Source organism: Bemisia tabaci, chromosome 1, assembly GCF_918797505.1.
Source record: "Bemisia tabaci chromosome 1, PGI_BMITA_v3".
Lineage (NCBI taxonomy): Eukaryota > Metazoa > Arthropoda > Insecta > Hemiptera > Aleyrodidae > Bemisia > Bemisia tabaci.
In genome coordinates this window covers 40,981,154-40,999,291 of record NC_092793.1, presented here as the reverse complement: position 1 = coordinate 40,999,291, position 18,138 = coordinate 40,981,154, and the positions used below count along the sequence as shown (strand labels likewise).

The 18,138-nt window shown below is 40.6% G+C and overlaps 1 protein-coding gene across 4 annotated transcripts in view; it reads right to left on the bottom strand.

Moving 5' to 3' along the window:
• LOC140226047 (protein artichoke-like) overlaps positions 1-18,138 on the bottom strand; it is a 208,192-nt gene that overhangs the window by 93,410 nt on the left and 96,644 nt on the right. For all 4 annotated transcript variants that reach the window (XM_072306442.1, XM_072306444.1, XM_072306443.1 and 1 more), the window contains one exon: positions 2,800-3,009. In XM_072306442.1, coding sequence (XP_072162543.1) covers positions 2,800-2,954 — 155 coding nt within the window. In that variant the 5' untranslated portion in view covers positions 2,955-3,009. The remainder of the gene's footprint in view (positions 1-2,799; positions 3,010-18,138) is intronic.

The window sequence follows — 18,138 nt, the reverse complement described above, 5'->3', positions numbered from 1 at the left end:
ACGTGAGCCTGGGGCTCCTCAGAGGCAAAAAGCCTCGAATCCTGTCTTCTTTCACTCACCTAACGTTGTTCCCCCTCCCGTGATCAGCTGAAAAATCCGCTCCTCTGTTTGGTCAGGGGAATTGCCAGAGTGATGCTTCAAGGCAAACTCGAAACCCCAGCTAACAGAGCGCAGCCCTACCAACTGAACAACGGAGAGGCAAGCAAAGTCAGGGAGTCAGTCGCCGTACTCAACAGTCCGGTTTGAACGAAAAATCGTCTACAGTTGCATACTTTAAGATTCTAAGGGTCAAAATTCCGAAGTCACATTTCAAGTTAACACTTTTTTCAGTTTTTGAGTCGAAATAATTTCTTTTAAACAAAGAATTTTCAAATTACTCAATTTGTTAGTTGAATCAAAACCAGTTTTTTAGATCGGTCATCTTTCTTCGCTTCCAGCGAGTGGTTTATTAAGCTGGGGAACCGACGAGAGTTGTGGACAATTGAAGTTTCCGCTCCACGCGCGCCGATCGATTTGCGAGCGCCAAAATATGGTTCCAAAGCCGGATTTGGGTGTTAATAAATCAGATTAAATGTTCAAACCGCGCAAAATAAAGTTTTAGGGATTCTTGACGGTCGCTGAGTTCAAAAATTATAGATACTTCCAAAAATGTACTCTTTTTCCGGTAGCGCTATACCTACTTGACAGGCCCACCGGGTGCCGACCGACCGGCGCGCGTTGAGCGGAAACTTCAATCGTCCATAATTCTCGAACCCTTCGGTTCCCTAGCTTACTGGACCACTCGTTGGATGCAGAAAAAGACGAGCAATTCAAAAAACTGTTTTTTTTTCTTTTTGGGCGAGGGGAAAAATTCGCTACAGTGCCTCCTAGAGTACCTTTATAGACAGAGAACCCATGGCCATTTCTGTACCGGTTTTTCATTGGTCGCGAGAAAATAGGCTGACACGATGTTCTTACGACCGTAAATAAACAAACAGCAAGCAAATTTGCGGTTATGCACATCTTACATCCTCCTGTGAGAAAGGCGAAAGGCGATTTAACAGTGTTTTCATGTGTTATTCGTAGATATGCTAGTTTAAATTGTTACTGCCTTATAATTGAAATTTTTGTCAAATTTTAGCTTCTTAGTAATGTTACGCCGCAATCTTCTTTGTTTATTTACGGCCGTAAGAGCATGACGAAGCCTAAAAACTCGTTGACCAATCAAAAAGCGGCACACTTTTCCTGTAGTTAAAAGATACGAATGGCCATACTCTGCCTATAAAGGTACTCTAGTGCCCCCATCATGAGGGTCGCCGGAACGCCCCCGGCCCCACGGCCCGGAAAACACCCCGTTGGAAAAACCCGGTTATGTATGGTTGGAGCACGCCGCCGTGTTCCGTACCCACTAAACGACCCCTCCAGGCCACAGCCCATGCAAGTGTGGCCCATCGGGCGCTCTATCCTCTCGTCGGATGTCCCTAAGGCACTCTTCGAACGGCAGTCCCCGACCCCGGCCCCGGTGAAGCCGGCGCCCCTCAGGGCCCCACTTGGGGGAGGGTCCCCCCATCCCCCGGGACCGATCTGCTCAGAGACAAGAGACCCTCCACTAGTATCTTGGCCATGTTGAAAGCTTTTACTTTCGGGACTTCAGCATTCTACTGTTGACTTACCTACATGGTTGATGTTCAACAACGTGTTGGCAGTTTCGTTTTGCAAACAAGCCGAAAATGGCCGACGTTTGGGAAAGTTGTTTGGCTCATGACGTCATCCGAAGCTCATCATCGACCATGTAGGTAAGTCAACAGCCGAAACTAGCGTGATGACTGTTGCTCCCTAATAATTGTCCATAAGGAATTGTTGAAACCCCGAAAGTAAAAGCTTCCACCTGTCGCTAGGAGGTCAGTGGAGGGTCTCTTGTCTCTGGATCTGCTGCAGCCGTTATTGTACCCGGAGTCAGGGGCGTAGGAGGAGTTCTCGGCCCAGCTTGCGCGAAACCCTGCGGCAACCCCACGACAGGGCTTTGGGGCCGAAGTACTGGAGGGCAGACCAGCTACGTCTCGCTCAACCCTCTAGGCACCCTATCTTATGCGGCCCCAGAAGGGGGCAGCTTACACATGACTCAGCTCCGCGGGTGCGTCAAACCTGATATCCCCAATTGAACTGGTTTTGGTTCAAATAAAAAATTAAGCAATTTGAAAATTCCGTGTTTAAAAGAAATTTTTTCGACTCAATGTTAACCACATATATTAATTGGAAAATGTGATTTCGGGATTTTGACCTTTAGACTCTTAAAGTAGGTATACAATTTTAGACGACCATACTGGCCACCACAGGAATCAGATTTTTGGGCCAGCTCGGTACGTTCTGGAAAAATTTGAGGAGGCCAACATCGAAATCCTGTTCCAGAACACCAAGACGGAGAGATTAAGTCAATCCCACATTTCTTATCATACACTATGGCCAACGGGACCAGAAAATGAACACGTGCCCCCAGACTACTTACATAAAAAATGCTTCGCTATGCTCACTTTGAATGAATTCCAACAATAAATTTTGAGATAATGATGCAAATACACCGCTGAGCAAAGAGTCGGTATAGCCTCGCGAGGTCCGGAATTTTTTTTCCCCCTTAAATTTTACAGTTTTTAACCTATATGTATGTTTCCTTGTGTTACCTTTTGTGTAGGTACTGAAGTACGGATGACTGAAATTGTTTTCATCAAATATATTAGTGAGAATGTAGGTTTCTTTGGGAAGTTAGTACACTGCTCCGTAGACTGGAGTTTCAGATCTTTTGGTAGAGGGAAGAAAACTCACCAAACTTGGATCTCCTGCTCGTTTGCGCTGCAGATACATGGCAGGATGGTTTTGGGGTCGGGGCAAGTTGTAGTAGCCTGTGTTATCCTGCACATTAGTACTAGAAGACTCGCCACCAAAGCTCTATTCCACGAGGCCATAAACAAACTGCACATGACTGCATCATTCTACCATATGAGGTAAAGTTCCCGCAGAATACCTAACGTTTTCCTGAAAATTAAAGATAATAATTATGTCTGCGACATTAAATATTTTCATCGTTTCAGAGACAAATGTCTTCATGAATTCATGATGAATAAGACGATTAATGAAACTTAAAGAAATGTATTCTTTTCATTTTTGTAGAGATTGCGTACTTACTGACTTACTGATTTTTTCTTCACAGCCTTAGCCACAAATAACTCCTGATGCTTTTACCAGGAAGCGAGACTCAATGACACGACTTCACACAGGGTGCGGCAAAAGTCCCGGGACCCCTGTTTAATTTTTTTACGGCTGCAGCTAGGAAAATGAAATTTGGGGGGTAGTCCTAGGTCAATGAAATCTACTTTTTGACCCCCCAAAATTTTGGGGGGGGGGTTACGGACCCTAACTTTTTTTTCAAATGGGAAGACCCTCTTTGTGATACTTCGTTCGAAAGAGCATAAAAAAAGAAAAATTTTCGCGTAAACCCGAAGCCATTATCTCAAACCGTTTCAAAATGAAGGCTGGTCAAAGTTCAAAATGGCCGAAAATTGGCACCTCTGCTATTTGCACATGATTTGCTTGAAACTCGGTATCTGGGGGTATTTTGGCACGAGAAAAAAGAATTTGACGTTAGATTTTTAAAAAACCCTAATTTTTCAAAATGGCCGCCGGTTTAGGCTCAAAGTGGCCGAAAATTTGACAAACTCGGTTTTTTGGGTTTGTTTACAAATCTAACGTCGAATTCGTTCTTCTCGGGTCAAAATAACCCCAGAAACCGAATTTCAGGCGAATCCATCGGCAAAAAATCACAAAAAAGATATAAAAATGTGTTTTACAACGAGAAGCTCCTAGATCTGAGGGAACTGGGGAGAGGAGGGAGAGATTCAGAGGGGGAGAGGGGGCAGTTCATGGGTGGAAAGAGAATTTGGGACCTAAATTATAGAAGACGAAGTAGGAAAATCATAAAATTCTACAAAAGCATCGCAGCTATCGAATAATCATGTATCCTCAATACGGGCCTCGGAGGCCCGGGTTAGTCATTCTAGGGGTAGACATGAAAAAAAGAAATTGCTGTTCCCAAAAAAAAATTTTTTTTTGAATTTTTTTTCCAGGAATAATGTTCCTAAGCGTTTTTGTAGAGCTCTTTGTGAAGGGCAGACTTCTCGGATAATTACAGCTGCCATTGCGCGAAAAATAAGAAGCCGCCGGGCCTCATAGACCCGGTTCGTCATCCAAGGGTTAAATATTAAGTGCAATATCGAATCGCTTCCTTATCCAGCACCCGTGTTCCCGAAATGTCTGCTTGTTTATGAGTACATTCTATCACGAGAAAGTACACTGCAAGTCGATGGTTCATTTTCCCAAAATGTATCATGGCTCTACATCTGGAAGCAGATCAAAAAAAATCTACTTTTCGGAGGTTCGGTTGAAAAAAACTGTTTTTAAATACCCCATGGCATTTTGAAACGGTTTGAAAGGTCAACAAATATTTTCTATGCACACTCTTATCACGAGAAAGTATTCTGCAAGACGATCAGTCGAGCAGCTACGTACAGTCTTCTCAACCGAGAGGAAAAATGCGCGCTTTACACAACTTTGGGGTGTTGTAGGTTAACCGCTTGTTTTTGCTTCCGTTTTAGAACACTTTAGGCAGGTGCTATATGTATGCGCGCAATTGCTTTTTTTGGAAGATTAAGACTCACGGTTGATTTTTGCGCAGGAAGGGAAAGACTACGATTTGCTAGTAGTCTGATGCACCCAACGAAAAAAATTCTATTATAAAATGCGCAAAGAACGAATATTCCGATGAGACAACATTGACGGAAAAATATTATGCGGACGAAAATCTGACACGATTGGCACGGATTTCTAGAGCTTGTAATGAGAGCAGGAGAGTTGTGGGGAGATTGGTTGATAAAGGAACGGGCGTGCGCGATGAAATACCGGAAGCAAGGGTGAAAGACTTCTGATTACTTTCCCTTCTTAGCATCTTTACATCTGGGTATATTTCTAAGGCAACCTTGAAACTGCATCTCACCAGGCTGTTGTTATTCTCTGATCAATCTAAATCGCTGCTTGTGGTCATTTTGGTGGTAACTACAAAAATTTGAATGGAATACGCCACTACTCTCTATTACGTCAAAGCTTTATCATACACCCCTAGTGGCATATCTTGTGATATGATTAGTAAAAAAAAATTAAAACTGGTAAATTTTATTAGTACAAATTTGGGTTCAAAGACGTAAAAAAATTGGGGAATAGAGCTGAAATTTTTAAAAAAATTCGCGATTTTTTACGCACAGAAAATCAGGAAAGAAATTCAGAAAAAAATTAAATCTGTAAAAAATCATAGATTTTGTACGTAAAAAAAGTTCAAAAGAAATTCGAGGAAGACAAATGTTTTCCGTTTTGAAACTACGATTTTTACGTTCAAAACTATCGTCACTGAATTTTTTCCTGATTTTTTTACATAAAAAATCACTATTTTTTTTTTTACTTTTACCTCTTCGAGCATCTATTTTATATGTAAAAGTTTTGGGAACACCCAAAAAATTGGGGGAGAATGTCTGCGCTGAAAATTCGCTAAATTCACCAAACAGGAAATACCTTTGTACTTTTTATTACGAGGAAATTAGGCAAAAAATTCTAATGTCCCCCGAAGATTTTTTGTAAAAAAAAGTATGGCCCAAAAACTGGATACAAAAACACATTGTTCTGAGCGAAGAAACCAGAGTTTTTAAAAGTTCGAGAAGATTTTTAATAACTAATCTTTATTAATATAAATAAGACTTTATTATAAAAAATTGATGCATGTTATAATAAAATTTAAGAAAAGAAAAAGGAAAAAGGGGGACAAATTATTAAAGTGTACATACTTCTTTACATATATTCATGAACAACAAAGGTACTTTTGAAAGTAGGTACTTGAAAATTTCTATGATAAATATTAGTTTTTGCCCTTATCCAGTTTTTCCAAATTCAAAAAAAAATATTCGGCAATTCGTTCTCACGCATATATTCAACAATAAAAATATTCACTTATAAAGCGCAAATTTGCCCCTCTCATACAGAAGCCTCGTTCGCTCAGTAGGTAGCGCATTCGATTCTTGATAGGCAGGTCCCAGGTTCAATTCCCGACAGGTAGATAATAATTTGAAAGATGATCTCAAGGACAATTATCAACGGTTGCAGGGTTAGTCGCGGAAAAATGGAAGAAAATGACCGATTTCCGAAGGTTAGTTTCGATTTTAGGGATTTAAAGGGGGGGGGGGGTCTAAGGGTGGGTGAGTCCCACAATTTGACAAGGGGAAAAATTACGGTCCTCGTTTAGGACCCTCTATAGATGAAAAATCGGGTGAGAAAATAAGTTCCACTCGCAAATTCGCATAGGGGTCTTTATTTTTACCAAATGACTGGAATAAATGAGAAAATCCATATAAAATATGATGGACCGAAAATTTTGTAATAAGAGGTAAGTATCAAGACACTCCTATTGCGATGGAATATTTCTTAAAGAATATTATAAATTAATAATCGACAATGTTGGTCTAAGTAATGAAGACTCTAATACCTAGGTACTTAGGATATTAAGACGGCATTAATCTAATACTATGACGTCATCAAAAGACGCATTGTTGAAGTCAGAATTGAAACCGCTGAGTTGCTGAGCCCAGCTAAAGTGTTGTTAAACGTTTTTTTGGAGTTACCCGCTGAGCTGCCTCATTGTAAACAAAGGTCGCCATCTTCTCAGAAAAATTGGTCAGCGCTCAGCAGCGGGTCAAAGGCTGACCGATTTTGCTGAGAAGATGGCGACTTTTATTTATTAACAATTTTACGTCATTGCTAAGCGGATAACTATAAAAACGGCGGATTGACGTCATCTCGCTGACTTTAATTTTTAACTTTAACACCGGGTCTAAAGGGTGTTCCGATGGCGCGGCGTCACAAAGAATCATTTCGATGACGTCATCAATGGTTTTTAGGTGGGTTGTCAAAGTCTCCGAAGCGAGCGCTCCAGAGTTACCTGGAGACGTAAACAACCGTTGTTGGACCTCGGAGGAATTACCCAAAGACCTGCTACGTCACGCTATGTCAGTCTCCTGACAGCTTTCCAATTCTCCGATCTCTCGAGGTCGGAGACTACCGGAGAGTGACGCAGAAGTGGTTCGCTTATTCCTCTACACCTCATGTCTTTTTCTGGCTTTTTTCTCAGGCAACATATTCCAATTTTGAGCCTCCTGTTCACTTATTGTTATGAAAGTTTTGAAAATGGAGGAATATGGAAGATTTCGTCGACTTTATGTATTCGATGGGTATCAAATGTAAACAAATCCGGCAGACGACGACGACAAAGCGGATAGCTGACGTCAGTCACCAGGTAATCCTCCAAGCTCTCTGGTCGACGATCCTCCGAAGAGCAGACTGGAGAGTTTAACAACGCAACTAATGCTAGCAGCGGTAGTCAGTATACATTATCACCAGGTGTTCCCCCATGACGTCTTTATGGTTGCAATAATGGCGTTATGGCACGTGTCCCGATTACTTGCTCAACGGACGCCCATAAATAATCAACAGATATTCCAGGTCATAAACCATGCCCCTATGACATGTTCAGCCGAACACATCTGGATAAGCCATTAGCCGGGAAAAGCCGTAGGTAATTAGTGGGAATGGGCGCCCCAATGGCGTCAATCGTAAAGCAATTTAAAATGCAGGTTAACAAGGCTACCTAATTTCCACGAATAAAACCAAATCGTTTCGGCTGAAAACTCAGCCTTCCTCAGTTGGATAAAATAGTAAAAAGAAAAATGTTGTTATGAAAGAACTTCAGAAGAAGATTCTTTCACAACAACATTCTCTCTTTGAAATGTACAGCCAAGTACAGCTACTATATTAGATTTGTACAATTTTTCTTTTTACTACCTAAGTACGTACTTTATCCAACTGAAGAAGGCTGAGTTTTCACCCAAAACGTTTTGGTTTTATTTGTAAAAATTAGCCTTGTTACCCGCTTTTTAAATTGTTTTAATACATCACAATACAATTGTTTTAATACATTGTGTAGGTACATCTTGTCACGGGCTGCGGAGAATCATTCATATCCTAATGACGTCATTGTCGACATTACCCAAGTAGCCAAATCCAACCAAAAAGTTGCAACTAAGTTTCAACTTTGTTTCAACTTAGTTGCAACTAAGTTGTAACTTTCTTATCATTAAGTTGCAAGAGGTTCCAACTTTCAAACAACAAAGTGAATACTTCTTCAGATAAGTTGTAACAAAGTTGCAACTTCCGATGCATCCCCCAGGTGACCCACGGGGAGCGGGGGGAGGGGGTGGGGGAGGCGCGGGGGGAGGGGGTTGAGCGGGGGGGAGGGGGAGCGGGGGGTGGGGGGGAGCGGGGGGTGGGGGAGCGGGGGCTGGGGGGAGGAGCGGGGGTGGGGGAGGAGCGGGGGAAGGAGCAGGGGGAGGCGCAGAAATGGAAATATATGGCAGTTTACACTCATCCTTGCACAATGTGATAACTTTAAAGCTACTTTGAAAATTTAATTTTTTCCAATCACTATTTAACATTGTGTATTTTTACGTAAGAGAAAACCTCACAAAAGACAAAACTTTACGGGCAAAGATGAACATTTTGAATTGAGAATATTTGTCCTAGTAAAAAAGACAACTACCCCTGTGACTAGGAGGGTACATAAATGGAACGCCCTCAGGTAGTTGCACGACTACACCTATGTAGTCGCACGACTACGACTAGGGTAGTCGCACGACTACGACTAGGGTAGTCGCATGAATACATCTCGGGTAGTCGCTTGACTACCTAGATGTAGTCGTGCAACTACCTGTGGGTGTTCCAACTACGTACCCTCCTAATCACAGGGGTCGTCTTGGCGACTACCCAACTTGTGGAGTGCATATGTCATGGAAACATGCTCAATAAAATAGAAAATGAACAAAAACCACTCACCAACTTGCTCGAATCAGTAATCCACTGGGTCAGGAAAATCCAATTGACAACAATTAATCCAAATTTCCAATTAGAACTGGTATAAGTACAGAGAAACACTTGAAAACACTATGGGTGCATTGTAAAAAAATCTTGAGCACTCTTTAGCGTAAGTGAAAAATTAGCACCATGATTTAATAGCTGATCAATACAGAACAGCACTCTCAGAAAAGCACTGACACAACACCATTTTTCAGTTTATTTTTACTTCTAGGAGAAAAATGCATTTTTCAAAAGATCCGACATCATCGGCCATCGCTCGACAGCAATGAATGAGATAAAAATAAAGCTTAAATAATTTCACAATTTACTCCGATCATTGATGATATTAAGGTAGCCATTGATTCTCTACCCGACGTCCTTATCACACATAACAAGGAAGGTCAAGAGCACAGAGCAAATGGCACTAAGCAGCGCAATGTACATGTGATATCGCAAGTTCCGGAAGTGTCGATCTGCAAAAATACAAAGCGAGAAACAGATCATCATATTGATCCACCTACAATTAATGACCGTCAATAGAGACAGACATTCAAATACGTTATAATAAATAAGCCACCATTTGTTAACAGAACAGAGTTTTCGTGAGAGTAAGACCCTTCTGTCTGGAGGGACGAGGAACTTCCTTGGACCTTTCCTTCCGAGAAACACTTAAAAATGGACCACTTTACTACTTACAGGTCTGAGCTGCTGAATGAATTACATTACACCAGTCAATAAAATTTTAAACTCACGCCCTCACCGTCGAATGTTGACGGATGACCTGATCTATCGCTGAATATACATAGGATGAGAAGTTGACACATCTGAAATGTTGAGGGGTTCATACTTGTTTCAACTCTAGTGGTACTAGATATTATTAAAATTAGATAACTGCCAGATGTCCTACAGGAGATGAAGTGGGTGCAACAAAACTTTTCGACTTGAGATAGAGCCCGCAACTGCTGTTAGGAATAGCACATGGTAGTAAATGCATACACAAACAAAGAAAATAGAAATCACAATTACTTTGCTAGTTAGAATACCTAAATCAACTGAATCGTAAATCGGCAAAGCCAATTAAACTCAAGTTACTTTATCAGTTGCTTGACAATCGGTGACAGGCTCATTTGTGTGTCCGTCGTCCCGAGTTTAAAGGTGGAAGGAGAAGGGAGAGTATTTACCTGTGTTTGATGAAGTTAGGTACAGTGAGGTGGATGCCGATGATACGAATCACGAAAAGAACTAAGAAGATCAAATATTGGATTAATTATTTCATTTTCAAAGTAACGGCATGGTCGGCCGTTGCCGTTGCTTACGGCTTGGTGATTTGAAATGAATTGGTGTTCCAAGTTGGATACCGGATAGTTGGGCGGTGGACCGTTCCACCTGTTGACTTTTCATCTGGGTTTCGTATGAAAATGAAAATCAGCCTCTAAAAGCATTTAAGAACGCCAGTTTTTGTACTTTAATCCCTGCTTGGAATTATTCTGCTGATAATTCTCTTTGATAATTCTTTTGATAAATATATACGTCCCTTGAAGTATCGGCAAGGAACGATTATTCCTATTCCAGGAACACCTTGACAAGTGTTAGGTTATGTTATGTTTATATTAATGTTTATCTCCCACATCTGTTCAAAAGAGTTCTACTGGTTCTACCTTTTTCCTTTAAGTCCTTTTACTCAAAAATTGGCACAATCAGTAAGTAATTTTTCATCATCACACCCTTGTGTACTTTAATTCAGTCTAATGGCATCTATCGATTCCAAGTATTCAAATTAAAAATTGAGAACTCTCTTCTTGCCCAAATAGTTTGCCGACTGTTACCTACTGAGAGACAACAGCTCTTTCACCCGTCCGTTCAATATACTGACATATAGAAAGGCATCCTCACTGCGTATCCTCTGTCATTCTCTTGAATTGGCTGGCTAATTTATTAGCAAAAACTTGAAACACCTCATCCCTAGAAATTTGACAAATCGCACATTTGCAGTGGTGCGCTGGTGTTGCACTTATTTCATCCCTTTTAAGGCAACAGATAGTTGTTAAATTTTAAAATACTACCAAAGCTGAAACAAGAATAAACCGCTCTGCTTTTCAGATGTGCCAACTTCTCATCCTATGTATATTCAGCGATAGATCAGGTCATCCGTCAACATTCGACGGTGAGGGCGTGAGTTTAAAATTTTATTGACTGGTGTAATGTAATTCATTCAGCAGCTCAGACCTGTAAGTAGTAAAGTGGTCCATTTTTAAGTGTTTCTCGGAAGGAAAGGTCCAAGGAAGTTCCTCGTCCCTCCAGACAGAAGGGTCTTACTCTCACGAAAACTCTGTTCTGTTAACAAATGGTGGCTTATTTATTATAACGTATTTGAATGTCTGTCTCTATTGACGGTCATTAATTGTAGGTGGATCAATATGATGATCTGTTTCTCGCTTTGTATTTTTGCAGATCGACACTTCCGGAACTTGCGATATCACATGTACATTGCGCTGCTTAGTGCCATTTGCTCTGTGCTCTTGACCTTCCTTGTTATGTGTGATAAGGACGTCGGGTAGAGAATCAATGGCTACCTTAATATCATCAATGATCGGAGTAAATTGTGAAATTATTTAAGCTTTATTTTTATCTCATTCATTGCTGTCGAGCGATGGCCGATGATGTCGGATCTTTTGAAAAATGCATTTTTCTCCTAGAAGTAAAAATAAACTGAAAAATGGTGTTGTGTCAGTGCTTTTCTGAGAGTGCTGTTCTGTATTGATCAGCTATTAAATCATGGTGCTAATTTTTCACTTACGCTAAAGAGTGCTCAAGATTTTTTTACAATGCACCCATAGTGTTTTCAAGTGTTTCTCTGTACTTATACCAGTTCTAATTGGAAATTTGGATTAATTGTTGTCAATTGGATTTTCCTGACCCAGTGGATTACTGATTCGAGCAAGTTGGTGAGTGGTTTTTGTTCATTTTCTATTTTATTGAGCATGTTCGCATGTCGTGCGTTGAGCATATGTCATCCGTTGTTACCTTGCATGATGCAAATGTAGCTGGAAGATTCTCCTACACATGCGTAGTGGAAGATGATGAACATTCTGAGAATATTCTGAGTTTAGCTGCTGATACAGAATATTCTCAGAATATTCTCTGATTATTAAAAGCTGCTCAAAATGTAGGAACATTGTCGGAATATTCTCAGAACATTGGGTGCTATCTGGCTGGTGTGGCAGTTTCACCGTCGGTATGCTATAATTAAATCATAGTCTGAGGCATAATGTAAAGGTGATGTTAATATGTAGTTGCACAACTAAGTGTCCCAGAGTTGTGTAGTCACATGTGTAGCGGGTAAAGGTAGGTACATAAACATATGCACCTATGCTTGCGGATACTCACCATTGATCTGCAACTACACATTCATAGCGACCACTAGCCGGTGACCACCTTGCAACTACCTTGCGAATACACTGCGCATACTGATGACTACCCTTGACAACCATGTGACTACACTGCGACTTCTCACATATGCACACGACTATGCTATATATTCGCAGCATAGTCGTCTTTTTTACCAGGGAGCTCTTTCCACATCTGGGTCTGAGTGTATGAAGCTAGGCAGGGCAGCTAAATTGTGCGATTTGGCATACAATCTGAGATTATTATATATATATTGATTTACTGCCAAATCTGTTCATAGAAAAAATGTAGGATTTCTTTTCAGAAAACTGTGTAGCAGAACTTTTTAGTGGATTAACTGAATATAAAAAGCCAAGATGCACAATTTCCGCAGCATTGTCAACCTCATCGCTCTTTAACCAGAGAAATCACAAATTGCTTCATGAATGCAGAAAAAACAAGTACCTCCAGGAGTTTGTCTTACTTAAATAAATCAAATGGCATATTGGGTACAATTACTATTAACATTTTTCTTGTTACTCATTGTTTGTTGTTCACTTTACTTGTTTAAAATTCCTCCCAAAAAGTTCGAGGAAAAAGTTGCAAAAATATTGAGACTTTGTTTCAACTTTCCTGCCATCTTCTTCCAACAAAGTTGCAACAAAAGTTACGTCAGAAAGTTGCAACTTTTCTATGATGTTGTTGCAACAAGTTGCAACCGTGGCTACTTGGGTAGGCTCGAATACATACATTTTCGAGTCGCTTTACAGCGCGCCCGGGCGCTCTGCGACACCTAATCACCATCCTTGCCTATCGATCCAGAGGTCATCTGGTAAATGGCATCTTGTGATTTCATCTTGAATGCCACATCCACGATTTTACTGGACGTCCCCTACGTCTTTTCCTAGGAGAAACCCAATCTGATACCTTCTTACGCAATCTGCCATCCGCCATTCGTTGAACATGACCATACCAGACAAGCTGTTTGGTCATAATTTCATGCACGATGATCTGCTCAAGAGTACGATGTTTCTCCATGAAAGAGCGTGCTAAAAAGATTCTTAAGGCAACTGAGATGGATTTCTGGCGAAAATCAGCCGGAATCTTTAGGAGGAGTCACGTAAGGAACGAAACAGTGCGTGAGATCATGAACACCGTGCGGAACATCGTGCAGGCTCAAATAACACCTCAGTCAGCGATACCATAATGGAATCAGAAGGCAGTGTCAATGCCACCAAACGGAGGGGAGTATGAATAGGAAGAAGAAAATACTGAGTCCAGAAATACATTAATACCAGGGGGCATGCCCCCTGGCCGCTACACGGCCCAACCCCCAGAGGGCGCTCCGCCCTCTCTTAGGCCTACTTTGATAACAGAACGACAAAAAAAATGAAAAGATTTTCATACCCGACTCTCATTTTTCCACTCTCCCTATGGCTGGGAGCGATTACACCGATGAGAATCAAATAAAATAACCGTCATTTATTTCAAACTTCAGGCCAAGACTGTAACGAAACGGAACGGAGCGTTTCTTTACTTTTGGATAGTCGGTAAATGAGCGTAGGTACCCTCGATTCACTTACCTTACCCTACTAACAGGCCAAGATTCACAATTTCCCTTTTAGTTCAATTTTGCTCTACGCTCGCAGGTATACTCTATCATAAAATAACCTGGGTCAAATGTCCAAAATCTGACTACAGCGGGCTCATCCAGTGACTATCACTTGTCGATACCCGCAAAAATTATGGAAATCGGTCCAGTAGAACGCTCAAAGGAACTATGACAAAAAATAAGAATTTATATCGTTTAAATGGGAAAACTAGTGACTTTACCGCGTATTGTAAAACAACCTGGGTCATATTTTCAAAATCTAAATAAAACGGGCTGATCTAGAGATAATTCTTGTCTGTCGATAGCCGCAAAAATCAAGAAAATCGCTGGAAGAACGCTGGAACTAAGCGTTACCAGATATCGACGGTGTAAGTCGGAAATCACATTCCTAGTAGCCAAAATAGGATTATCGAATAGGTATCGGCCGGATAGGCTATTTTATAGCTATTTATTTTGTTATTTTATACCGTATCGTAGAAATAGCATATTTTATAGCTATTTCATAGATATTCCATGCGCATTTATCTTGGTTTAAAATTTCCGTTTGGGAATATGTATTTTATAGCTATTTAATACGTTTTTTTCTTCTTTCAAGCCACTCATCCTGTTGCAAGGGTTATATACCCAGTTCCCAGTTAGCATCTAATCTTCCGAAAATATCCGTACAAAATCCGGCACCTTTAGGTGCATCATTTAAGAATATTGCGGACAATATATTTTCACAAAAAGTCTTTATTGACTTTAAGACTTTATTTGGACTATTAAATTAAGGGAAGTCATGTACTTTATGGGAAAGTGAATAATTTAAAACACTAAATGGGTGGAATAAATTGCATCATTCAACCTTCAAATTTAAGAAACCCAAGAATTATTGTGTATTTTCTCAAACATGTAGTGAATTTTCTTACTATTCTTAGTTGCAACCTCTTGAGAACCATAAGATGATAAGTGCATTGCAACGTTGCTATGATAGAGCAACTTTATTTTTTGCAAACCAAAAGCATATAAAATTGCAAACTTCAATGCAAAAAAAAAAATCAGCATAGCCCAGGGAATTTTTGCTAAAAAAGTTTCGCCTCCACATGGTTTTGATTTGCTGCATTTATCGTATACAATTGCACAATCTTGGCAACGTATCAATGCACTTACCACCTTATGATTTTCAAGGTCTCAATTTTGCTTCTCTTTCAAAAGTAAAATACCTTTTTAATAGGTTTCCATATACCTATTAAAAGCTATTCAGATACCTATTTTATAGCTATAGAGAAAGCTATAAAATACGGTATTTATAGTTGAAAAAAAGGACACTATATAGGGTATTTAGATAGGATATTTTATATCTATTTTCAGCTATTTTATACCTACCTTATTTTATAGCTATTTGGATACATATTAAATTGCTATCTTGATAAGTATTAAAAATAATATTTTGGCTACTATAGGGATAACTCGATTTTTGGCGGTTTTGAGTTAGCTGCAGAAATGAAGTGTAGTAGATGCCCTTTACCTGCTATCAAAATATTTCAGTCGAAGAAAATCTGGAAGTCACCTAAAAACATAACCTCAAAACACATATCTCGGCGTTAATTCCAACAAAACATAACATGCGCCGCATTTTCATACAACGCGCGCTCTCCCGGGAAGAATCGTGAACAGTTTAGGAGGGAAAATTAAAAGTTAGTACGTCACGAAATCTTCAAACAACAAAAACATTGTTATTATTTTAACATCTAACATCTAATCCGACGGATAACTGAGTAATCGTCCGCTTATTTTTATCTTCATTTCATTTTAATTCGTAACTCGACGGCGTAAGTCCGCAATCACATAATTATTTAGTTCACGGTGCCTGAATATCTCCGCCTCTACGTTATTTTTTTTAAAGGAGAACCTCGACGCATTTGACATCATTCTTTGCAGTTGATACAGAATTTTCTTCGCATAGAGAAGAAAACTCACGGCAGTTTTAAAGAATTGCCGTTGAATAGTTTTCCATTCAAAAAATGAAGTATGACAGGAAGTCTGCGACGTCGTAAACCGAGTTATGTGATCGCCGACTTACGCCGTCGAACTGTTTTCGGTGTCATTCTAAAGATTCGCTACCAATTAAAGTTTGTTAAAAGGAACTTTAGGCTACTTTTAAAGTGAGCGGAGTCTTATTCAGTCTTCACTCAGTCAACATCGGCAAAGAATAGGTTTGAATCAGTAATTCGCCAACCACGTGGGTATCTCGGAATTCAGTGTTGGACCTTAGTTCCACAAACACATAACTCGGTTTATCGGTCATTTCTCCTGACAGACGAGAATATAATTATTCAAAATTATGATGGAGTCTTATGAAGTATCTTATCCTTGCTGTCTCTAAGAGTTATTTCCCCTCTACCGTCAAAGATAAGGAATGTAGAGAGTTTTTTCCCTCTCCTGAAAAATCACGTTTTCCGAGTTATGTGATTGCCGACATACACCGTCGATATGCAAATTTATGAGGTCTCGGAATTTCCTAACAACAGGAACCTATAGGTAATACAAGCCGTGTTCAGCTCGCTGTGCGAGTTGTCACGCCTAGCCGGGGAGTGCCCCTGGACCCCCGGTTCCTCGCTTCGCGATGAATTTGCCACTTGCTCCGCGAGCCGCCCCTCTTAGCATTAAACTTTTAAAATAATAAAAATAACGAAAAGATAACATCTTCGCCACTTTGGCCACAGCTGCCATCTTGGATTTTAAGATATCTGACCAAGAATTCGAATTTCCCGCCGAACGATATACCTACCCCCGGTCACCGAGTTTCACGAAAATTGATCGAACCGGAGCCGACATAGCATTTTAGGCCACGGCCGCCATCTTGGATTTTGAAATTTTGAATATCTGACTAAAAAAGTACCCTCTAACATCAATATTCACATAAATCCTTCGAAAAATACCCCCTGATACCTGAAATTTCGTCTACAATGCCGTGACACGATTGAGCCTGTTCGGTGCGGTGCGTGTAAATAACCGCGTATCCCCAATGCATTATAGGGAGAAACAACTTTTCGCTCTTGCGGACGTCCTGGGTAACGTTTCCTAGTCGGTATAATTCTGATCAACTCCTCACGACAATAGCTAGTATCAAGTTTAAAGGAAATCGCTTCGGCCGATTTTGCTCTGGGTGGGAGGGGGGGGAGGCAGAGTGAGTGGTAACATGACAGCTTTAGGTAAATAGAGTAATGATTTTTGTACGTAATTTACTTATTTTTTAATTCTGTGTCAAAAGCGCTAGGTAAGTACGTCAAGTTGATCACGATACGTAGGTTCACAAAGAGTAAACGCACGACTGATTATAGTTAGAATCGGGTCAATTCCGCAAACATAGTGCAAACAGGCGCGAGCTCAATGTTACTTTCCCCATTTTTGTGCCACGTTTTCATTGTTTTTGAGTCACGAGCGTAACGAGATAACCGGAGTCCGTTACCGGGCGAGGCTGAGGCGCAAGGATCAACTAAATAATCAAAATCTTCTCTATCCTCTTCCTTGACACAGGAGGATCACGAAATAGGGCCAAAAACAAAGTTATGCAAGCGCCTTTCACTTATCTAAGCCTTGACCTACGAAACATATTGATGATGAAATTACCAAACCACGTAGGTATCTCGGTTTGCGACGTCACAGACTTCCTGTCGTACTTTTTTCAAATGAAGAACTAGGTACTGGACATTAAGTCGTGATTTTACTTCTCTGCGCGAAGAAAATTTTGAGAAAACCTCAAGGAGTATGGTCGATTTGTCCTCTTTTTTAAAAATAATACAGGAGCGGAGATTTTTAAACACCGGACATTAGATACGTAGCTCGGAAGTTTCACCGTCGATGTGCGTGCGCTGCTGCAAGTACGTAGCACCGCATACCGAAAGGAGAGTCAAGTCAATTTTTACTTTCTTTCCTGCACCGTGCGTTATCATCCCCATCCACCGGCCAAGAAGGAGCGGATGATTATCTTCTCCACCGGAAGTAGAAGCTGAGGCGCTATTCAATTTTTCCGCCGAGGGACTTCCGCAAGACGGAAGAGCGAGGATAAAAAATGTGAGTAAGGAGGCACTGACGACCCAATTCCTATTATCGCAATGGACTGCTGGGCAAGGTACGAATTTAAGCATCCATACTACAGGGTGATCCAAAAGTCCCTTCCA